At 44.1% G+C, this 24,969-nt stretch overlaps 1 protein-coding gene across 1 annotated transcript in view; it reads right to left on the reverse strand.

The window, feature by feature from the left end:
- Positions 1–1,086: 1,086 nt before the first annotated feature.
- Positions 1,087–24,969, reverse strand: part of LOC101068187 (ephrin type-B receptor 1-like) — a 50,123-nt gene continuing 26,240 nt past the window's right edge. Inside the window, exons 8-20 of the mRNA XM_011615087.2 lie at positions 23,664–23,739; positions 22,507–22,631; positions 17,548–17,710; positions 17,257–17,362; positions 16,495–16,556; positions 16,218–16,415; positions 12,612–12,859; positions 10,595–10,662; positions 9,945–10,092; positions 9,663–9,812; positions 6,782–6,978; positions 6,539–6,697; positions 1,087–5,744 (exon numbers count right to left, since the gene is read on the reverse strand). Coding sequence (XP_011613389.2) covers positions 5,633–5,744; positions 6,539–6,697; positions 6,782–6,978; positions 9,663–9,812; positions 9,945–10,092; positions 10,595–10,662; positions 12,612–12,859; positions 16,218–16,415; positions 16,495–16,556; positions 17,257–17,362; positions 17,548–17,710; positions 22,507–22,631; positions 23,664–23,739 — 1,812 coding nt within the window. The 3' untranslated portion in view covers positions 1,087–5,632. The remainder of the gene's footprint in view (positions 5,745–6,538; positions 6,698–6,781; positions 6,979–9,662; positions 9,813–9,944; positions 10,093–10,594; positions 10,663–12,611; positions 12,860–16,217; positions 16,416–16,494; positions 16,557–17,256; positions 17,363–17,547; positions 17,711–22,506; positions 22,632–23,663; positions 23,740–24,969) is intronic.

A 24,969-nucleotide genomic window follows, 5' to 3' on the forward strand; every position in this document is an offset into this window, starting at 1 on the left:
TCTTACTGCTTGTTGTTAACCCTTACAGCCAATGACACCTGTCAAACATCCCCATAACACCTTCATTTGTTCTTCTTGTACAAGCTCTGCAAATATTAGCTTGCATGAATACCTCTAATCATGAGGATAACCACCTTACCAGTAACAGTGAGAGAGGACAATCTCATTCAACAGTGCACTTTTCTATTATGTTGTTCTTTTACTCCACACTTCCTTACTTATTGTGTTGATCCTTTGCTGATGACACCCTTCAATGGCACTTCCTGATTTTAGATCGAGCAGGAGGATCAACCATTTTATTTGTCAGGTGGATAGTGTGATGTGTTTGTTTTTGGATTTCTCAACGTTAATTCCACGGCTTGAAAGAAAAAATATAAATATCTGCAGAAATGTGGAGTATTTTTGGTATCTTTATTAATGTTTCATATCTGGCTTTTAATCCTTCAGAACTTTGAATCGTGTGTGTGAAAGAGCAGCTCATTAGTGTCACTAAAACGTCATCTGGTTTGATTTTGAGTGTAGGTTGAGATGTGATCTGAGTGGATTGTCTGATGGGAGGCTTGACTTGAACATATTGCTGCCTGTTCACAGGCCGTAATTGACTGTAATCAAATTTAATTCCATGTTACTTCACTGCGGTTAACAGGTTTATGTCAATTAAACCACTAACATGTATTTATGGGACACATTAGCACTTTGCCGCAGTGGCCGTGCCGCTAATCCTTTCACATGAATTGATGGTGCTGTGGCTGCTCTCCACAGGCTGCCAGGTAACAGATTCCTTTTATTACAGAACTTTAACTCTGATTCAATTAAGCCTGCCGCATTCTTTTCCAGTTTTATTCTTTCTTTTTACTGCGTGCTTCCTAATGTTGTGCACACAGAAGATGTGATGCACAGGTTTGGATTTAATTGGTTGGAGAAAAAGTCCAACTATAGATCAGCCTAATGGCATAAAAAAGAGCTAAAGAATGAATGTGTACAAGAACTCATATAACTTCATATTTAGATATGGATCATTTATCAATCCTGATGTGTTTTTTCCCTCCACTCATTTGTCACAGATCTGCCCAGTGGCAAAGCGGATCAGTTTGATCGGGTCTTTATTGACAAACGGTGCTTCGTTAATTAAGACTTGGAAATTGGACAAAGTGGCTACAAACTCCCACACGCACAATATACAAACATTTTACTGCACACCGAGGATCGCACACACGTTGTATTACACACACGCAGGGAATGCACACACAAGTGCGCACATTATTTTACAAATTTATAATACATTACAGTAAGATGCCCCAACTACATGAGCAGTAACACCACTAACAGCAGGTAAACAGAGAAGTCAGTCCGAGCTGAGTCATGTTGTGCTTTTTTTTCTATCTATAATAAATACATACTGAAAAGGATGGCAAGCAATACAAAAAATAGAGTAAAATTAAGACAGAAAAAGGTGAAAACTCTCAATCTCATCCAGAGTATTTGTACAGTGTGATTGTTTCAGGTTAGCTTGGTGATTGGACACTTAAAACAGTTCGAATGGCTGGAAAATAAACAAAACAAAGCTCGACTTTCACAGTTTTAGCACAAAGGCCCCTCATTTTTAGGAGATGAGTTGAAATAATCAAAGAATAAAGCGGGTGTTTGAGCCGCTGCAGCTTTCACGCCCGTTCAGTGGGAATGCCGAATGGAAGCGGTTCTACAGAGAGGGTGATGGCTTTCAGAGACCAAAGAGGACAGCCAGAGAGAGGGAAAAAAACCCACAAAAAGAGAAAGAGTAATCTCTCCACACCCTGCCTCATTTTTATTCACACGCAAGCTTTCCCTCTAAGGCCTCTGCCCCTCCCTTTTCTCTCTCTTCCTTTATTATCCTTCCCGTCTCAATCTGGCCCTTCTATTACCTATTCCCTTTCCTTTTCCCCTCTCATCAGAGCTCGCCTCCTCTCATCTTCAGCCTCACCTACTGTATCTATTACGGCCTGGCGAGGGGGGAACACGCATCCGAGATGGTCCCTCCTTCCAGGAAATTCCTGCAATTAGAAGATAAATCCGCCCTAAAGCGCATGGAGAGAATTCCGCTGACACTTGGATGTCTGGCTTTGTGTTCTGGTACATTCAATAGGCCAAAGGGTTCATGTCTTCCTGTTGATGTTTACCCACCACAGATGCAGGTTCTGTAGCTAAAAAAAAGTTTTCAGAGGCAAACACCAAATGTGTGACATCGCTCTGTGAAAACGGTGAGGACTTTTGGTGGCAGCTGCCTTTTGAAGAACCTTTCAACGGCGAACAAAGAGAAATTCATCGTCTGCAAATCCCAGCAGAGGTGCAGAGAGTCCTGTGGCAGTGAAACGTCGGCTCATTACAAAGGAAAACCCTGGTCAAAGGTGCGCCCGGCTGTTTACACACCAGTCGGGGACGGAACACTGCACATTCCGGCATGGCGACTTTCTTCAAAGCGGCAAATGAGCACAAAACACTTTATCATGCAAGACGACACGACTGAAGTCATGTTTCAATTAAAAACAACATGTGCTATAAACAGAGACGTTGGAGGGAGGTTATGTGCGGAGCGCTCCTTTAAATTTCTTAAACTTAGTGGGGTGACACCAGTGAGCGCGGCAGGAAACCGAACTGGGAGTTAACACACCAGCAAAAAGTCCCAGTTTGGAGATGTAGCGCAGGAACACCCTGCTATACACAACCTAACTTTTCCTAAAAGAAAGGGGTTTGGTGGCCCGCTGACTGTATCAGAGTCAATATTTAGACGATGACCTGAAACAATGAGCAACACACGCTTGACAGTGTTGAGCAGTTCTTCCTTCTGCACAGGAACCCGTTCGAGCGTCGCCTGTGATGAGCAGAAGTTGAGCCGAGTCCATCAATCCTCTTCCAAGGCTCATGGCAACTGTTCTATTAACACTTCCATGGCAACCGAATGCGTAAAAGCACATTCTTCAATAACAAAGGAGAATCAATTAAAAGCGCTGCTCCTGGCAGGACGCTGTCCTCCATTATGTGTTGCTGGTCAAATGTTGCTTTTCTTTGGTGGTGAAACATATTCTAGTGTCTCCACACAAGTACAAACCACATATTAATAAATATGAAGATTAAAACAGATTAAAACGGCATTTACAATTGATCACTATTGAGTCACGGGTGACACGAGAGCGAGAACACGTTCAATCACTTGTTATGAGTAAATGTGTGCAGCGCGGCTTTAAATCACAGCCAGACTTAATGGAAGATTAGCGATTTGTGTTTGTCGCAGTAGGCGACGCTTCATTAAAACGGCGAGGTGTTTATGACAAACTTTGGAATAATAATATTAAAACAAAAAACAAAAAACAAAAAACAAGAATATATCCCCAGACATTCAGCCCTCTCTTGTTTACATCCACAAACAGAAATCTCCCAAATCTCGCCAATAACTTCCTGTCGTGCTGCTGGATTACGGACGGCTTTAACTGTTAATGAACATGGCGGAAAGCTGATCTCCACAACACTTTTCCTCATTAACTACTGAAGCGCTCCATCTCCGTCAAAGCTTTTAAGAATGAACGCTGCACAAAACTCACATCTGCTGTGCCCCTGAGGTCTCTGTGGGGAAGAGCTACACTCAGACAATAAGGTTTTATTTACATTTTGTCATCCTTTCACAAACACCTAAATACCTTTAACTAGTCTGGAAGCTGACGTTCTCTCGGCTGTCCTCCCAACGGCGTCTATATTTACAATTGGTTACGCCGATCTCACTGCCCGGTGATGAAATGAAAGAACAAATATCAATATTAAATTATTGTTACCGGACCACCAACTGTGGCATAACTATTTTGTGGTCTGCAGCCACCCCCCCTTTTCTCATTCTTTAGGAAGCTAAAATGGGTTTGGAAGGTCAGAGCGGTGTTGGGGGCAAACACGTCAATTTCTGTAGGACACGTCAAGGCAAAATAGGAAGGCGTGACGAAAGCCAACGCTAAACACCGTCGCTGCCATTGTTACCATAGCTCCCAGAGGGTGACAACGGAAATTATGACATCCAATTGGTGCCAAAGGCCGGTAATCCTCAGGACGTAGGTGCACAAGGATTATCAGGTTTTGGCATTAAAGACAAGGCGAGGGAGCATGAAATGACCTTGCTGTGCTCCTCCAGCAGCAGAGGGATCAGGCAAACATCAGTTGTGCACTGACAAACAGTGTGAATTTTATATTAGAAGCCGAGGTTGCCCTGTGCAGGATGGTCAGGCCGCGTTCTACAACATTATTAATCAGCTCCGTCAACTGTAAAATAAGCCTGTTGGAACACTGGCCGATGGCGGCGACGCGTCCGACAGGAATGGGTAAAATAAAGGAAATAAAAGGCTTCCACCAGAGCCGCTGCCTGTGGTTTTTGATGATTACTGTTTGGACCGCAGCCACGCACTTACAACGCGGAACGACATTGTCTCGTGTTTAGCGGGCAGAGCGCTGGATTTCTGGGTCACCCGAGCGTTGTATTAATGCGTGACTGGCAGACGGCTCTAGGATTTGCAGCCAAATCACCAAAAGCACTGGAGGCAACTACCCCGTCTGCCTTTTGGGACTCTCTGGGCAGTGCAGTGCGCTCACAACAGGTGCGTCTCAGCAGCCGGTAATGACTTAATACTCAGAGTCCTTTAAGCAGAGCTTCCTCCTCTCCCTCCCTCCCAGCTCTGCAGCTGCCTTACTTTCCAGCTTTTGGAAGAAGACTTGTTCGAAAGCTCTAGTTTAATTTTTCTTTATCTGATTTTGTTTCTGGGCTGTAATTGCCTTCACCCACAGGGCATTTTTGCTGACTATAAAGCTTCATCCTTTATGAGTTCCATCTAAATTAAATATTTTATGCAAGCTTTTAGGGAGTCTATAATTTCATGGTTGCATGGAAAATGCAAAAAGAAAATAGTCCATGAGACTCCGATGAGTCAGGCAGAAAGAGATAATACTAGAGCCATCAGAAATATTCCAATTAATTGTCAGATACTGTTGCCAAATGAGGAAATGGGTTATAAATTCCCATATGATACCATGTACAGACTCTTCAATATGAAGATAAAATCCGGTTAAACTGTTGACTCTCTTCGGGACTCATGCTGGCAATTTTCACCAACAAACAAGTGCAGTCAACAAATACTCCTGTGGTCCTCAGAGACACAGTTTTAAAGACATTTTTCCAATTACTGGTCGAGATTTCTCTCCCTTTACACTCTTCCTCTGGCAGTATCACCTTTGAGTGATTTGATCATTATATGAAAAGAAAACAAAACAACAGACTGTTCTAGGATCCAGCAGGTGAGTTGACAGTTTCAGCTGAGCACTGGAAGTATTCTCACAAGCAGATGTTGGTGGAGAGAGAATCGGAAGTTGTGGCTGCGCCTTACAGGAATTATCCAGAGTGGGAGGGTCAGATGATGGATTTTTCCACATTTCCTTTGCCATTTCCTTTTATAAAGCAATGTTCCGTCCTTCTGCAGGCGTGGATATTTAAATGAATTCAGGATGCTGAAGAGGTGACTGCTGAGGTCACGCAGACACGCTAACGGCCAGTTGTCACCACCAAACGGCAGGTGCATGATGGGTATTTTACTCTACACCTGGCAAGCGCCTCACCGCGCGGCTGTTACACAGATTCGGTGGGGGACTGGTCGTCAACATTGTGCCTCATTAACTGAACGCTGGTGAGGATTTTCTTCTGGTGTCCAGCCAAAGATACACCGATCCTCTGAAGATCTCTGAAAATGAGGAAAGAGGCCATTAAAAAAGGTAACAGGCACATGGCAAACATGAACAGTTGTGTGATAGATGGGTGACCTGGGAGGGCAGAGTCCAGAGATCCACTACATAAATGTTTATGTCTATTTAAATCAATGTACCCAGCTTCACTGTAATGATGCTGCTAAAACCTAAATATTTTTTGGAAGGGTTGTAAACTTCAGTCAAAATCCCATTATCACTGAAGGGCTGATGGGATGATGATGATGCCTGAAATGATCACAGTGTCCCTGAAATGGATAAAAAAAAATGCAGTGCCGTAGCTTTCTTCCAGTTTTACAGACACATTTAAGTATAAAACACAAACTTCCTTTTAATCAGAGAATGTTAGTGGCAATAATTCCTTTATATCTGAGCCGTAGCCTACAGTTGATTTACATACACATCTGAGATGTGGCAACACGAGAGCCAGACGGCGCGAGTTTACTTCATATAAGCACCATCAAAAGCTCTGTGTTCCACTGACAGTCGCTAAAAAAGTTCATCTGCATCGTAATCAGGGCATTTACACAAGGGAGGTGGTTAAATAGCATCTTATTTAGAGGAAGAATGGATGGAAGAAAGTCAGCCTGATGGAGATTGTTCGGCATGAACACATGGATCAGCACGCAGCCAAACCTCCTCCCTGCCAGTCGTCCGGCTAACCAGACCCAGACTTGGCAGGTGAACAGTGTGAGACACACACAACCGTGAGGGGGGGAAGGGGGGGGGGGGGGGGGGGGGGGGGGGGGCGTAGCGAAGCAGGTGGACTCACTCTGCTGTGATTTGTGTGACGAGTGGCAGAGAAGTGAAGCCCGAGCCCAGGAAGGAGTCTCGATACTGGGTCATCTTCAGCGCTGCCAGCCAGTCCTCCACGGAGCTGATGCTGCTCAGGTCCGGAGCGCCGCGGTCCAGCAAGGGATGATGGGATGGACTGCAGACGGAGGAGAAAGCAACAGCAGTTTTAATCCCGTTCAAGCCGGACGAATATGTTTGTATTACACGTGTTTCTCCTCACGGAGGGCCGATGCTGTTGGTGCCCGTTTTGAGAGACGTGGGGTTGCGCATCATTTTGTCCAACATGCTGACGATGTCGGGGAACTTGGGCCGAGCGTTTCGGTCTTTCTGCCAGCAGTCCAGCATCAGCTGGTGCAGCACGACTGAACAGTCCATGGGAGCAGGAAGCCTGAAGTCCTGCTCAATGGCATTAATCACCTGCAGCACAGAAGACACCAACTCCCTCTCATCTGAGAACTCCTTCACTTTACAGTATTGAATGAAAAAAACATGGAGCATTCAGAAAATACTCGGGTTTCACTCGGCTCTCTTTTAATCACAGGAAAAATGAGCTTGAAATGCTGAAAAAGCCAAACTCCGTTTCTGTTTTTGACAGTGTTTTGACACACAGTCGCCACGCTAACTAATATAGACAGGCACCATAAAAGAAAAAAAAAAAGTCAAGGCCAATTTTCAGGCGGAGGAAATGAGAGCTATCGAGGCAGAAAGGGCAGAACATCTGTAAATTGCTCTCAGCGTGGTGCTGGTCTGTGCATCTCGGTGTATCAAAGGGATGACAGCGGTAAAAACAACCAGAGATGAGCTTTCACTGCTGTTACTTTAGATGTTGTTTTGATTTATGACTCCATGTGGCGGCAGAGAGGGTCGAAGCGCGCAAGAGTCTCTGAGAGGTCCTTTGTGATTACCCTGTGACTTCTTTCAACTTTTTCTTAAAATGTGCTAATCTCTCTCTAAGATTGCACGTGGTACTGAAAGGGCCTCCAAAACAAGACCTTGAGATGAAGGATATGAAAACAAAAATCGTTCAGCTTTATTCAAACCACAAAAGTGCTTTGATTGGTTGAGAGGATTCCATTTCTATATGCGACGGGAGCGCGCTGCCGCTCGGTATGTCCAGATATTCATCTCTGGGAGGCATCGGCGCTCGTGCAGTCTCTGATGTGAAGGCAGGGTAGTTTTACACGGGAAGCGTCTGATTTCATTATGCCTTTCCACTTACTGAGGATAAGGATATTTTGATGTCGGGATTTCTGTGCCGGAAGAGAAATTTACGCTAAATGCACAAACACGTCTTGAGGGACTGGATATAATAACCAATGTAATAAGACATAAAACAGCTTGAAACTCAGTGGATTTACTGTCAGTAAAATCATTGAAAATCATTGTTTTTTTGTCCACAGATCAGACAAATGTCCAGGTGTAAGACAGGCTGACATCATTTGTAGGAGTTGGACTCATCTCAGTCTCAGCAGGAAGCTGCAATAAATAAACATGTTTGCCAAAGTGTTCAGTTCATCCTGGCGTTAGAATCAGATAAGCTTCAAGTAATCAGGCAGCTTATCATGATGCATTACATCTCTTTTGTTCGCATTCGACATTATTTCTAACTGTTTTGGTGATATCTTACCCTGCAACTCATTCAGTCGTCCCAGTAGATTTAAAACCTTCACTATCTAATCAACCAGTCGATGATTGGAGCTTATAACCTCAAATCTCACTGAGCTGCCTCTCTGTATCTCAAATTTCCTGCATTGTGATGTCTCCGCAAACTCCTTTTTTTAAAAACATTTTAGAGACAGATCACAGTTTGTCAACCCAACCAAATAACATTTAAACATTTTCCTGTAAATGACAAATCAGGCCTATTGTACCTGTAAACCCACCAGACTCCAAGCTGAGGCAATTCTTTGCTGTGTAAATTCAGCGCTACGGATTTGCACGCTGACTGAACTCTGGTTGACCCTGACACACTTCTCCAGCTTTGTGGCTATGCAGTCTCTCCGAGCACAGCTGTCAGTCAAAATAGCAGCGAGTGTAGTAAAACATCACAGGTCTCTTTCATGACTAATTCATGTAAAACGCGGCACCTGTGGTGCCTCCGCTGACAATTTCACCGCGCTCTGCTCTTTGAAATCATGCCCACGTGTGGCTGTGTGTGTCTTTATGCATATCAGCTTGCACAGGTGATTTAGCTGAGTGTGTGTGTGTGTCTGTGTGTGTGTGCTTAAGGTGTGAGGATCATGCATAGTTAATGCCCCAAGAAATCCTCTTTAGCTTTACTGGTGCTAACACCTTCCTCATCATTATACACTGGCCGTGCCATTATAAAACTGTCTCCATCATTATACCGGCTCTCTATCATTACTGCTGCACAGGCTGCTTCTGGGGCCCCTAATGTGGCCCTCGGAGAGGACAAGGTGGGAGGGACATGGAAAGTGGAAGGTAATAGCAGAAGAGATGGTTGACATGATGCATGTGTTTCATAGGGAAAAGGTTAGTTAGCGACAAAGTGACACAATGAATCATTTATGTTAAAACAATAACATGAATAAAGATGGGGGCTGCTGCTCCCTCTCCTGTGATAAGAGTGCAATAGTGCAGGAGTGTCGCCGTAGTGATGCCGTTGCTTTGAATGCAAATGGGATGAAGTTGTCAAAAGTGACGCATCAAGGAGCAAATATTTATGACAGTTTAAGTCGATGTCCTCGATTCATGCATGTTGTTTTCCACATGAGCCTCCCTGCTGTGAGAGAGGAAACAAACAAGCACAACCAACCAACCAACCCACACACACACACACACACACACCCTCACTTCTACCTTTATGAGAACTTTCATCAGCATTTCCCAGCTATTTTCCTTAAGCTTACCCATCCTAACTAACCCCCTAACAACTAAACCTGACCTAAACCCACTTTGAACCTCAATCTTAAAACCATCAAACAATCCTTTGAAATTGTGAGGACCAGCCAAAATCTCCTAGACTGTGGCTGTTGGTACTCAGTATGTAGCAAGTACAAGAACACACACACACACACACACACACACACACACACACACAAAAACATCGTACAGCATCGAAGCATTGTGCAATGACTCACATCTTGGTTACTCATGTCCCAGTAAGGCCTCTCTCCGTATGACATCACCTCCCAGGTGACGATCCCATAACTCCAGACATCAGACGCAGACGTGAACTTCCTGTAGGCGATCCCCTCAGGCGCTGTCCAACGCACCGGGATTTTACCACCCTGACGGGGAAAAAAAAAGATTACGACGACAGAACCCAAAAGAGATATAAATAGGAAATATTTCCTATATATGATATGTCTGTGTTTTGGCCTTGTGTGTGTGTGTGTGTGTGTGTGTGTGTGTGTTCTCACCAGTGAGCTAGTGTAGGTGGAGTCTGACGCGTCCTCCTCCAGATACCGCGATAAGCCAAAGTCAGACACCTTACACACCAAGTTACTGTTCACCAAGATGTTTCTGGCAGCCAGGTCCCGGTGAACATAGCTCATTTCAGCCAGGTACCTAAAATATCAACATGATTTATCACGTGAGTGTGTGCGTGTTATCCGAGGGGCAGCTACCTGGGCTTCTGTAATGATATTCTCCCTGTGTGTGTCACGGCTTGACGGGGACCTTTGATAAAATAGGAATGGGACTTAATGTGTGTCTGTTGCTGCGGCTCGATCCCTGCAATAAAACACAGATCTGGCCCGTGAGCATGTGTGAATGCGCACAAACACGTGCACCTGTGAGTGTGTGGGAGAGAGCGGGAGGATACGGAGGCAGCACATCTCAACGGCTGATGTCTGATCGGGCGGGAAAGAACGCAGGACCAGACATCGCTGGATATCAGTGCGGAAAATCTGTGTGTTTGGGTCGGCAGCGTGATAGAAAAAAAAAATCTAATTTCACATGATGATTACTGACAGGTCTGGAAAAGTTCCTTATTTATCTTCATGATGAAAATGGATTTCTACAGCAGGAGTCTGAGGGTATAAGTGTGTGTGTGTGTGTGTGTGTGCACCTCATTCCAGATGCGATGCCCCTCAGCATACCAACCAGCTGGATCACTGAGAACTGCCCATCATTTTGCTGCAAAACAACAAACCGTGACAGGACTTTCTCTTATCAGGCTTCTTCACTTACGTTGTTTACAACAACACTAGCAGGTGAAAAGAGACGTCGGGTTTTGTTCGTTGAGGAAAAAAAACCAAATGAGCGAATATGATGGATTGTGGTTCCTGCTGATTGTTATTGCATGCCATTAGAGTTTATCTTGAGATGTTACTGATAATAAATAAAGGCTAAAGAAGATAAAATGGAAGTATTTATTAACGGTTCTTCTCACCTGCCGTCTCACAACGCTGCACTTTTTGTTGCAGATCAAAAACAATATTCAAAACGCTACTTTTCAAATAATCTATCTACAACAAAGAATCTCTGAGCATGAAATATTTAAAGACAGTCATGAAAACTTCCACTTTGTTCCCCAGGAGCCTCTGTAGGTTTTTCAAGGACTTTTGACAAAGAAAAGGTTCTTGCAACTTGAACACAAGGAACCAAATCTTACAGTCAGGAACGCCAAGTAGGACTGAGCTTTACGCAGCACCGCCATGAACACACAATTCCAATATGTGTCTTTTAATTTACTTTGTGCATCAAGCTGTGCCTTTGATGCTCCTCTCACCTAATCCTCTCCAGGCGAAACCTTCCACTGCACACACACACACGCAGACACACGCACACATTGATCTGCTGGGCGTTCTTCATGATGGCCATTGTAGGACAGGCGCAACAGTCGCATCGATCAGTGTGTGTCTGTGTGTTTGCGTGTGAGTCAGCAGATGATTCCAGAGTCAAAAGGGGTCACGCTGTGAAGACCAAACATCAAAGCCTTTCTCTTTCTGTCTTTAGTGGTTCCTCGAAAGGAGGGCAGGATCAAAGAGACAGACAGACAGACCTACGGACTCACTGGCAGGATGAGGCAAACAGGAAGGAGAGGAAGACAAACACAAGGTTATTTCTGTCTCCAGGCCTCTTTCAACAGCTCCTCTTCTCCATGTGTTCCTCTGTGATTTACTTTAATGAATTTTTGAATTATTTTAGCTTGCAACATGTACACCAACTTCATTTGTCTTTTAGTTTTTGTTGATTCACCCATCAACTTTTAATTCTCTTTTAAACATAAATTGATTATAAAAATGGGATTAAAGACCCACATTACTCACAGTTTTCTTTGTGTTTCGTTGATTAATCTTTGTATTATAGTTACAATAGCAACCTTAACAACCTTACTGGGCCAACACAAACAGCTGGATTGGGAATTGAGTTTTCGTTGCGAAAGAGGAGCCACTCATTTTATTGCAGCCGTGGATGGGAGCAGGTGTGTGAGAGGTTCAGAGCCCCCCCCACCACCACCATGAGATGCTACATAAGCTACTGATCATTCACGGATGGTGGGACGTTTGTTTATTTGTACAGGGGCAGGTCAATAATCTAACTTTGTTCCACAAAGCTCACTTTTGAAGGCAAAAGCTCAGGTATCTGTTGCAGGTTTGAACTGATGCTAACGAGCCGGTTTCTAATGATGCCTTATGATTCATAGATGCAGATTTTCTAAATGAGGAGGGGAAAAATCAGATGTGCTCCTGGACCCTTTTCATGGGTTTTAAAACCCTTTATGTGAAGGAGCCGTTTTAAATAAGATATTAGGCAGAGCAGAGCACTTTTTAAGCAGCTTCAGAATGTGCCTGCAGGGGAACTCAAGTTTTAACTTTAATTTGACTACTGACAGTTTTGCCAGCTGCTATTTTAAAGGTCACACAAATTAATACAATATTAAAAATCCAAGTAGTACTCCGAATTATGGAAGATTTTTATATCCGATAGGGACCTCAGCAAACTCAACCTACACGGGCTAAAAAGGATGAAGAATATCAGGAGCGAACTGCACGATTGGTGGTGGCAACAGATGGAACCTTGCTTGAAGGCTCTTTGAAGTCTAGAGAAGAGAGATGGTCGAGCAAGTGTGTTTTATTTACCCTGAGAAATGAATCGAGCGCTCCGTTCTCCATGAACTCTGTGATGATCATCGTGGGCCTGCTCTTGGTGACCACGCCCTCCAATCTGATGATGTTCGGCTGGTCAAACTGGCCCATGATTGACGCCTCGGACAGAAAGTCCCTCCTCTGCCTCTCCGAGTAGCCCACCTTCAAAGTCTTGATGGCCACGGGGATTTCCTTTTTCCCAATAGGCTTCAGACGGCCTTTGTACACCTCTCCAAACTCACCTGAAGATGGAAAGCAAACACAGGGGAATGAAAACACTCTAAAACAAACTCAATTACAGGATCCATCCATGAGCCCACTGAATCATTGTTCTTTTATAGCACGGAGTTAAATTCAAAGCCTGTAAATAAATGATCTGATAATGAACAAAGCTGATAAATAATTACATTTTAGTCCTGTTTCGTGGCGTGAAATGGGTCACCTTTGAAATCAGAAATCTGGATGGTATTAAATATTGAAATTCGTGCATTGTTTAACCAAGAGGGTCCCACGGTCCGAGGCGAAGATAATGGGCAGCATGTTAATGATATAACAGTTGGGAGTGGCTGCTCTCTCCGACAGCGAACGTCTCTGACCTGCTGTGCTCCAGCAGATTGAGGTCTGGACTTCAGCTCCAAGACAAACCGTTGCTATTTTTCCAGACAATAAAAAAAATGAATCTCCTTGATAGCTTCATTCAGAGGTGAGGGACGGTGACCAGCAAGCCAAAGGGGAATGTGCTGAAATGCGTGGCTTTGCACCAGTCAACAGGCACCCACCAGTGTGAATACAGGCAGCCACGTGAGCTCACAAATAACGAGACCAGCTCGGCAACAACAGGCATGAAGGGGACACATGGCCCGAAACCAGGACAGTGTTTGTGCAGTGTTTTGCCAGTATAGGGTGTGATGAAATCTTTTAGATTTTAGAGCAAAATCACATATTTAACATCATTTTACAAAGGTTTTAATATTGTAATGTTATTTAGGCCTGTAAATCAAAATCAGGGCAACATTATGATCATGTAAACGTGTAACTGTTGTCCACGGGTGAATCCATACACTGTCCAGGGGTCGTTTCCTTGTTCTCTTGTTGCTCAGCCGTCATGTGAGCAACGTGAACTGGTTTTCACCTCAATGCGTTGATCCTCGATGTACAGAAAATTCCTCAACCAAGCTGGAAACACAGATGTCTTTTGTCAAAATAAATGCAGCCACACGCCGTTTCGGCACATGAAAAATGAAGCCGACTTCAAAATAACAGTCGTCATCCCAGAGATGAAAATCAGCGAGTAAATAATGGATGAGTGATGGGAATTGGGTGGCGGTCTGTGTCGCCCTGTCTCGCTGTGATCTCTGCTCCACATCTCGCTGCTCATTAAAAACGATCCACTGTCGCCGCTGTACAGCAGTAAGGGATGGTTGCAGGGCAAAGAAGAGAAACAGCAGAAGGGTGCTAGAAATGAAAGAGTAAAGGAGGAGCGAGAGGATACGGGAGGTTGGCAGGGAGCAACTAAAGGGGCTTTTTGGTCTAAAATCATCTCAGGACCTTCCTTTAGTGCTTAAAATAATTGATATTTTGGGAGGAAGATGGCAGGAATGAGTAGAGAAAAACAGCGAGAGAGGTGTCAGCACAGATTGAAAAGAGGGGAGGGAGAAAAGTGAGATATTTTTTGACTACATCTCCTCGGGGGGGCCTTTTTTCCCTTTTATCCTCCCTCTTGAATTCCTTGTTTTCCCTCGGTTCTTTGTTTTAGCTTTTTTTTTTTCATAGGCAACAAACTGGATAAGTCTCGACGGGCTGAAGCGCAGGGAGAGGTGAAGACAGGGGGAGGTGTCAAAGAAATATTGAAAATAACAAAAACTGAAGGTGGATGCAGGAGAAGAGTCGTGGACGTTCGTATTTCACTTTATTTCTCCAACATGATCGGCCAAAGTCCAGTGTTTAAGTCCAATCACAGCTCAGTCACCCAGCTTCATATTTCCCTTCTCCTTCCCAGTTGTTTTTATCCCTCCTCTGTCACCTCTGGCTGAGGTGAGAAACCTTCCCCTGAGCAAAATAAAGCCAGAAACGGAGAGATTACAGAAAGCCTCTCAGAGTGGCCGGGCAGACTAAAGCCGAGCCCACGTCCTCTCAGCAGGGAGGAACTGAATCTGCTACATGACCCTTCATCACCCAGAGGTCCACGACCATTTGGACTTGATGGGTTTTTGATTAAAACAAAAGGAAGATGGCATTTCGGGTCAACGCCCCAACAATTTTGAATAATCTGTTACTGACAAATAAAAAGAACATTCAAATGCAGACTATCACTTTAATGAGAGACCCATCCATTCTGATGGGAGAGTCAGGCGGTCTGGACTGGATCTAAAGTGAAATTCAAAACGCTGCACAGTGAGAGGAACGCAGGTGGGAAGAGGCCACCTGTGGAACTCCCCTGAGAAATACGTCCCTGGGTTTCAAACTGTCAGTAGGACCTGTGAAGTGACAGAAGCTTCGCTAACATCTCCCCTCCTCATGGGGAAGCTGGCATCGGATGTACAGTAGAAAAATGAAATAGTTGAGCTCCACATGTAGCTCTGGAAGCCTCACACCAGGATGTGCCAGCTGTGAGGAGAGAGGTGGGTATTTTTGGACTTCACCTGGTGTTTTCCTCTGCAGCGTTTATAATTACCTGCTGGATTCTGAATATTAGTCACCTTAAATGGTGCATTTCCATTCTCTAAGCGCTTATTTGCTAGATCTATGGAGCACTTCCTCCAGTCCAAAAGAGCTTAAAAAGATTTGAAAGTACCACATTTCGGCACAGCAGGACAATCCTTTTAAAAGGTTTAAACTCCAGGTCCCAAATTTTTAGTTATAGGTCCAATTATGCTGGAGGTGGCAGCCATTTTTATGCTAAATTAAATGGAAAAATTGTGTTACAGCTCGGGAAGATATAATTAGATGCAAAAATCTGCATTAAGCTTTAATACCACAGCTGAAAACGTTGATGTACTTACATGATGAGTCATTTACATATTTACGCTTTATGCACTTGATTATGTTATTTATGTATGTCATGATAAAACCTGCTGCGGTTCATCTGCCAGTTGATCCCCTCAGTGAGAATAAAGCTGAGTCGAGAAGATAACACATGCAAAATAAAGCATTTGATCTCGACAAACGTTGAGTCTCCGTTCATCTCTCCATCTCTTTTCTTACTTTTCCCACCAGCTATATGACAAAAAAAATCCCAGCCTCCATTTCACATTCAGCTCCCTCCATTTTCCAAACATCACACAGCATTTTTACAGTGGGAACTTAAGAGAGGCAAAGAGAACACGCGGAGACAGTTTTAATTTATTCCTGCCAAAGTTTTCGGCATGAATAAAACATTCTTCCTGACTTCAAAGGAAGGAATAAAAATGTTTCCAGATCTTTCTCATTGACACAAATGCTGATTAATTTGCTATCCAGCATTTACAGTTTCAAATAACGGCTGCCCTCATTAATCAAGGTTTGCTTCTGCGGCAGCTTTTATTCAAAAGGAAGAACTGAAATATGAATACTCCTGAACTCAAGAGCCTCTAAAAATAAAGAAATTATTTGATCTTTTACCTGATCCAATGACTTCCTCTATTTTGACGCACGAGGGATCTATTTCCTTGGCAAACTCCCGGACAGCCTCGTTGGGGTCCTCGTAGGTGAAAGGGTCGATGTAAATCTTGACCCCTGGGGAACTGTGGCCTTCAGACCGGGTGGGAAAAGTCACAGTGGGGGTGGGACCGCTGAACATGTCGGGCCTCAGGGCCACCTCTGAGGACAACATGAGAAAGGACATATAGAAACTGTTATTTTGGTGACCGCGGGAAGGGATTTTGGGCAGCAGCCGCACCTCCTCCCGTGTTGTACTGCTGCAGTTTGTCCCCGTAGATGCTCTCCTTCAAATGCTGCCGTCTGTGGGCAGAAGCAAAAATAGAGAGATTTTAGCAACACAACAGGAAGCATCCCAATCGGATTTTAATGGCGTTGACCCTGCCGTGCCTCGCTGGGAGCTTCCTCAAATTCGGAAGTGTTTGTGTGTTTAAATGGGTGATTTGTCATTGTGGAATAATGCTGCGCCGCCGCCATCTGTGACTCGTAACCAGGAGGTTTAAATGTCATTGCCTGCAGTTAACAGGTAACGACCCCTTGCACATATTGGAGTTTTACACTCACCCTCGATTAAGAACATTGTCATCTGTCTAAAGAACACAAGTGTAAATGTGAGTGTGTCCCACCGCAGCGTGTAACAGCTTCAGAAATACCCCAACCAGCTGGCAATGAACGCTGGAGATGGGACCAGCATTCCAACTCTTATTTTGAAGCTTCTGTCTAGATGTGCTTGTGATGAGCAGAAGCTTTTTGGAGCTTCATTAGCTGGTTTTAGGCATTTTTTGATCTTCAAGCTGGTGGAAAGCAGCACTCTTTAGATACTAACTCATCACCAGACTGTGTATGATGAGCTATCTGCAGCTACTTTCAACTTTGAACTGGGAGACGGCACTTTGGTTGCACGTTCCTGCATCCTATTGATTTATCGCATGAGTTTGGATTCAGACTGTGTAATATTACATAACATGCAGCATGTGTGGGTGTATCTGGGGGTGTGGATTACCTGGTGCAGATGATGGTGATAGCTATCAATGAGACGATGCACACGCCACCCACTAAATAGCCTGCAATCAGCGAGAGCTGCTGTCCCAGCTCTGACTTGTACTCATCTACGGATACGCACAGACACATAACGGAAGTTATCACACACAGACTGACAAAGTAGGGCAGATCTTAATTAGTTTCACAGCCAGATTTACACTTATTCTTACCCTCTAAAATTTCCACCATCGCTCCCGTGCTCTTGTTTCTCTCCACCCATCCACACACTAAAACAAGCCACCCACCCACTTACCATCCGTGAGTGTTTGGAAGAGCATATCCTTGCTGTACGCTCCGTACCCGGCCACGGTGCGAGCCCTGACCTGGACCACGTAGCCGGTCCCTGGCCTCAGACCCTCCAGAACGACGCCGGGCGTTTGGCTCTGCACCACTGAGCTGTTCAGCAAAGTCTGGGACTGAAGCGGAGACGGTGTGTGAGAGAGATTAATGGCTCAGAGTGATCCAAAACAGACCGTAATACTTTCTCAGTCACAGACAATGAGAGACTAAATTTAGTGCTGAATATTGGGCCTTTAGTGAAAGGAAGATTAATCTAGCTGGAGTAAATGAGAGGCATCAGAACAGATAACCGGGCAGGATGATGTACAGTTCAGAGAATGTGTCTTTACAACAATTCTATGACATTTTGTTGCAGTCTTATTGGCAGTCACACTAGCTCTCTCTGCTCTGCTGCCCTCAACGCTCCTTTTTTTTCTGGGGTACAAAATCTACAAACTTCAGCATATAAATATTCTTTTTTATTGCGATGTGTTTGAACAACTTTTAGCACAAAGCGCATCAGCCTTCGCTGATCGGTGTCAAGAGTTCAATCTGTCACATCTGTCACGGGCAACGTTTGGTGTTACGCTGAGAGATTCAATGCAGAATTTGAGTTATTAAACATAAAAAGGGGACCTTGAATCAGTCTTCTGAAATAAAGGGAATTCAGGATGTTTTCATAAAGGTTTTAAAATGAAGAAGTCAAGACAAAAGCAACAATTCTCAGTTTATCTGGACGTTTTGTGAGGAAAGAATGAAATTCCAAATGACATTTTTCCACTCATTTGTCAAGCACGCACACACACACACACACACACACACACACACACACACACACACACATTCACACGCACACAAACACACACACACACACACATTTTCATCTTACAATAATTTTGCACACAATTCTGTGCACAAGGCCAACTCTAAACTGAAGCTCAATTCGTTCAATGTCAAACCAGCCAACAGCTGCACAACCTGGACGGGGAAAAGCTCAAAACTGCCCTTCACTCCTCCGTAAACGAGTATTGCAGTTAATTAGCTATGAGGATTCCTTCTGCTCAGGAGTTGAGGTTGGCATCAGACTTATCTGACGGAGGCATCTCATGAACCCGGGGCTCCAACCTTTTACCTCCATCTCCGCAGGCCTCCGACCAGATAAAAAGGAAAAATCTAAACTGTCCAGAGGGGGCAACAGATATGGTGCGTTTGTGTCATGGAAGCAGGGGGAGGAAATCATGCCGCAAGGATCAAGGCGAGATGGGGGGGGAGGGTGGGAGTTAGAGGAGAGGAGAGATGATGCAGGTGATGAGGAGGAGGAGAAGGAAAGGGTCAGGAGGGAAAAGAATGTGGAGAAAATGAGGGTGCGATGTGGAAAAACAGGACACGCACATGAATAAAATGGGTTGAAGATGATTGCGTAATTATTTAAATTCGTTACTCCCCTCCCCCCCTTCCCTTTAAAGCCTCAAGCCCTTATTAGCACTTGTAGACGTTGAGGCAGAACCCACTTAAACATCAGCAATCACAGATACGGTGATCAGTAATGAACGCGTAAAAATCCGCCCTGAAAGAATTTGAAATATTTTGCTCCCGGTTTGATTGAGAAAAATGAGCTGAGCAAACAAACCCACTGAAAAAGACCCAGGAGATCTGTATCAATAACTGAGACCGAGGAACATGTCCTAAATGAGAACCCATTTCTTTTTCAGGTGTCATTTGTTCCTGATCAATTCTACAGACGCTGTCTTGACAACTGTTAAACAACCATTCCAATCAGAAATATGGTATATTTGGAAGTGGCAAAATGAGGATTTAAATGTGTGCGTAGGAGGGGGGTGGGGTGGGGGGGTGAAAAGGTTAGGGGGCAGCCCAGCTAGGATGGTCTGGCAGTCAGAGATAAGTCCTGGGTAGAAATCCTGCCTCCTGTGCCGTATCAAATTTACTACATTAAATCCTTCATTATCTTCAGGGCGGCTACGTGTGGATGGTGGGGAGGGAAGGAGAAGGATGAAGGTGGGAAAGAAGAGGTAATATAAAACCCTGGTTCTGCTTCTTTGCAGCCTCACCAAACTGAAATGAGTCACTTCCTGGAGTGGGCGCGTCTGCGGGCTCACGCGTGACCTCTCTCCCACTTCTGAAGATGTTTATTGGGAAACAATGACAGAAAAAGCTGTCAGGATTGGATTCTGGCTCCCGATCGCTTCCCATGTTAAATAATGTCAAAGCAAATGCAGAAGCAAATAAGGCCAACTGACTCCCACAAGGTGGAGGTTTTATCTGCCACTTTCAGACTGCAGCCCAAGCACATTTCTCCGCTACCGCAGCTCTTTTTGGTCTCTCCAAAGTCAAATTCGAAGCTCAACTTCTTTCTCCAGCTATTTTCCCTTTTTTCCCCTAAAACTTGGAATGAAGCGAGGGCACAGAAAGTGCTGCCACCCAAACCCAGGAACCCCTCATGCAGCCGTTCAGTGCGAATGTTGAAAGGGTGGTTGTAAAGTCCAGCCGGGTATTTAAGGAAGGATTCCTGGACATTATTGACGTGATTTCTGACATCCAATGTATTAATTGCATGGCTTAGATCGATGCTCACGTTGTCACAAAATGGCCGAAACCTTGATTTTACCGTGAGGTCGCAGGCAGATCGACATGTGTCAGGTTTCATTCTTTGGACAGAATTCCCGATGCTTGGGATCTGACAGGTACACGTCAGTTTTTAGCAAGGATATTATGCAGCTATTTTACAAACATTTGCAAATTGCTTTTATTGCAGGCTCCTATTAGAATGTCAAAAATCAAGTGAGGTGCACAATAGAGGCAAATTATTCTCTGATCCGCTCTGCTGAAGAGCGGTCACGACTTGGCAAACGTCAGGAAATTTCATGACCCTGAACAGCTGAATTGGGGCTGTAGCTACGGCAACAACCGTGATGAGACCTCCCCCCCCCCCACCTCCACCCCCCCCGCAACTGGAAATAAAGAGGTCCTCATTTAAGGAGCGTGATGACTGGTCAACACCGACCAAACCTCACGCTAATGCTAATGTAGCACACTAAAATGTGGCGTTCAGGTACAATCTCTGCTGCTGTTGTAATGTAAATCAGATGCTGGTGACACAAGAAAACCAGGACAGCTCCCTGTGATATAACTAAAAGATGTGACATTCAAATCTATCAGAAAATATTCAGGAAACTGCGCAACCTCTTTAGCAGTCCGTCACTCTGACGGGAACTGTATGTTGTCTTGGGGGTGAACTGAATTTGGGATTGTCCTTTTCAGCTTTTTGTGAGGAGATAAGACATTCAGTTGTGAAGGGCATCTTCACCAGACAGGGAAGCAACTCACTGACATTGTATATTAAAAGATAGAAATCTCAAAAAGGCAAATCAATTTTCTTCCTTCCTTCCCCGCCTTCCGTAACAGGACCAGGTATTCCGTTGTTTTGACTGTCTGCAGTCAAACGTCTGTTTGTGCAGATGTTGGCTCGTCTTCAGGACGCATGAAGATTTCCTAGTTTGGCTCTGGGTGACTGCTTTTGATTCAATTTCAATTTCCAAGTGTATTATATTTCCCACTCACTGAATTACAAAGAAGACCAGATATGTGTGGTTTGAGTTTTTTTTTGCTTTCTTTTTCCCCTCTCCCTCGAGTAGCAATCTAAGATGGGAAAGCAATCAGGCTGTGCACGTTTCAGCCCCTGAATCAGAGGCTACGGAAGTTCATATCCTGCGCACAGGCTCTCATCACTGGACTTACAGTTCAGATCGAGAGCTTTTCTACTGCGTTACAGCTGGAGGCCTGATTGCTTCAGTCACAGTGAAGGCGACGCGAGAGTTTTGATTTCAACAGCCTCCACAAGTGGGTAAAATTGATGCTGATGTCTTTGTGTCTTTAAGCTGCTCAGCAAACAGGACAGAAATGGCTTCTAGGACTCGAAAGATGCAGGATATATCGAGAGAAATAAGCTGTTTGTCGCGTCGTGGCAGCTTTTTCTCTTTTGGACCTAAACACTTTTAAATGGCGGACCATGTTTTTGGTGGAGACTCCTTCCGAGGCTGTGATTGGGGGGGGAACACCATCCAGATGATGTGATCCTGCAACAAGAGAGCTGCAAGAACGATGCAGACAGACACACAAATATACACTTCGGAAATGGGAAACTTGAAATCGCTCATATTGAAGCCAAAAAGTGGATGACATCATCATGTTATCTGTCATTCATGCTTTCATATTACATGCTGTGCAAGAGAAGGCTCCATTTCTCAACTATGAATACCTGAACTGTAGTTTAACGTATCTCTGAATTATGCATAAATCAAGTCGATGACTTTCTTTTTATGCCATCACTGAGGAGGATACGTGCGGATGGACACACTCTCTTTTTGAGCATCGCAAAAGCAAAAAAAAGGACCAAGAAATATTTTTTTTATACCGACTGAATTAGTAATATCAGCACAGGGGGATGTCCAAAAATCACAGCTGGAATAAGGAATCGTGACTCCGTTAGTGAAAAGTGGTCGATGCTTTCATTTGTGCACTAAAAATAAGACGTTTCAAATCAACCTTTACTGCTAAAAGGTGCAGATGGAAGCTTTTGAGAGCCTGGTTAGTCGTTTGCAGTCCTGATGCTAAGCTAACGTGTGCGATGTTATTAATGATCGGCCCATCTTGCTTCCATTCGTAGTTGTTCAGTCACAAAATCTTTTATCGTCTGTCGTCAATAAACACATCAGCGGCAGCTTTGTTTTGGGGTTATGAGGAGTGAGAAGCGGGACGACGCGGTGGCCCGTGCTGTTCCTCGCTGACAGCCTTGATAATGGCGGATTTTAAGGTTTCATCGATTTGTGCGTTTAATCATCTCCGATGGGTTATTGGCCGACAACAGCAAAAAACAACACAACACAACACGCAGACATCTATCACCTCCATCTACCTTGTCATAGAATCGTATCTCGTAGTCGAGGATAATTCCATTGGGCTGTTCAGGCGGTGGCCATGACAACGAGAAGCTGCGGCTCGTTGAGCTCACTTGATGCATTATGGGAACAACGGACGGCGCTGTTGGAAAACACAAACGCACACATGCACAGAAGTACACTCAGCCAATTAGAAAGTTAACAGATCTGCCTACAGGCTCGACAGACATAAATATGAAAACATTGATTGTAATGCGACATATTTCAAAAGATTATTCACACCCGCAGGAACAAATGTTTTCTCTTGAAGGCTGAAGAAAACAAATTACAACACTTGTCTCTGATGGGAAACATGAGTTATGCCTGTAATGTAACTTTGGTCATAATTTAGGAGCCAGAAGCTGTTAGCGGTAATTTATTTCATGCTGGGCTTCTTTTGTGACTCTCCACCTGCAACAAGTATCAGAAATACTTTGTAACTTACAGGATGTTGAATTAAGGATCCAGACTCAAGGAACAGAACTGGGCTTTTATGAGCTGTGTGTGTCTAAACACATCATTTCAGCTATAAAATCGATTAGAACTTTTGGGAAATATTGATCCGAGTTCTTTTAATAAATATGGAATCAGAAAAAGTCCGATATATAAATCAGAATCAGGTGATTCAGGAGTAGTTCAATGCAGGAGCGGACGGCGGATCATGAGAAATGAGCACGCTTTGCTGTCATTGCGGTAAATTATGTTGTTTTCCATCCAAGTGAAGCAGCTTTTAACCCTAAATTTAGTCAGGTGTCTAAATAAAGCGTCCGGGTCTCAATAAAACTTTAATGGAGCACTAACTCAGCTCGCTTTATGGTCTCTGAAAGAATTATTCTGCCAAAGACTGAGACAGAGACAGAAAGGCCAGGAGAGGGAATAACTGTGAAAAAGAAGGGAGGGGGGGCAGTGGCGAGAGAGGAAAAGGGATAAAAGCTGCAAATGTGCAGGAAAGACAGTGTGGGGAGAGACAGAGGGAGATAGATGACAAGCCTCTAACATCTTTTATGAATTAAAAAGCTGTAGCTCAATTTCCTTTATCCCCCCAGCCAGCATAATCCTCTCTGCCCCAGGGTATGCTTACAAAGCTGTACACAGATGCTTGCACAAGCACGTCGCATTTGTGCTCCACACTTACCGGCTTGATTGGTTGTAATGTTGATTGACAGTTGCTGGGCTGGATAAGGACTCTTGTTGGAGACTCCATTGGTTGCCTGTAGAGAATAAAGTGCAAAGGTCATCTTGAGTTAGTGCCCTGTCATTTGGGATTATAACATGTCAAATAAAGCAAACTTTAAAATATACTGTGGTTGGTGCCATTTATGGCCTTTCACGCGCGGCAGGTTAAAAGGGAGCAACCGGTAAAAGTGCTGAATATGAGGGGCAGAGCGGCCATTTTGCATCCGTGTGGCTGGTTAATTCATGCTCTCCACTTTGAGTCCAAAACACTCCATCTGCTGCTGATGTGTTCAGATGATCTGGGTCTAAAATGAGTCCTTAGATTTAAAATAGTTTTATATGTGATGAGTTCACTGTTCTCAGCTCCAGATGAAGGGAAAAAATATATGAAGCTTAAGGAAATCCAGACATTAACAGTCCAGCTGTGCTCTCTGAGGCCTCATTTTAAACTCCCAGTTTATTGGGCCAAATCCACCAGCAGTTTGATCATTTCTGGACACCCGGTGTCCTCTGGAAACCATTAGGTCTCACTATCTTCCTGCTCTCGACAACACAAAGAAACAATTATTGGCATTTTAAATGTGACTTAATTAGCTGTCACATAGTGTTTGTCATGGACTCAGTTAATCATTTGGACTGTTGAAACAATGTCTTCAGTCATAGTGAATCATTAAACACAGGCATTGTAATTAGTGATGCTAGCTTAATGGCTTTTCTGCCAGCTATACTTTCATACTGTTGTTTGTTTTATTATCCCTTCACATTTTCTCCACTTCCCAAAAATATGAGGATTCAAATATGGGAGGAACAATATAAGTAAATGAAGAGCTGAATCATTTAACTTTTATTGGGTCTCTTATAAATACATTTGGAAAAGAGGTCATCCAGGACAGGCGTTTACTCCAACCTGTTTCCTTTAATGAACAATCACCACATGAATGTGATAAATTCTGATAACTAAGCTTCGCATCTGTAATGATCGTCCCTGTTCTGACTCGGTGATATCAAATCAGCTTTTCTTTTCTTTTCAGTGTTCTCTGTTTTCACTGTTCACCCAAAATGGAGCCTGCCTGGTGGTCTACCTGCCAGTGAAGGCATCACAGCCCATTCTGCCTAAAACCTGGCAGGGTGGGCGTCAATAGTAGCTGCTGAGAATAAATAAAGAAAGAAAAAAGGAAAGAAAAGACAGATAAAAGGGTAATTTTTGATGGAATGCACGTTGCTCGTGTTCATGTAGCGGCGCTCGTCACAGCCCGCACATTAAC

The sequence above is a fragment of the Takifugu rubripes genome, chromosome 20 (assembly GCF_901000725.2).
Source record: "Takifugu rubripes chromosome 20, fTakRub1.2, whole genome shotgun sequence".
NCBI classification, from domain to species: Eukaryota; Metazoa; Chordata; class Actinopteri; order Tetraodontiformes; family Tetraodontidae; genus Takifugu; species Takifugu rubripes.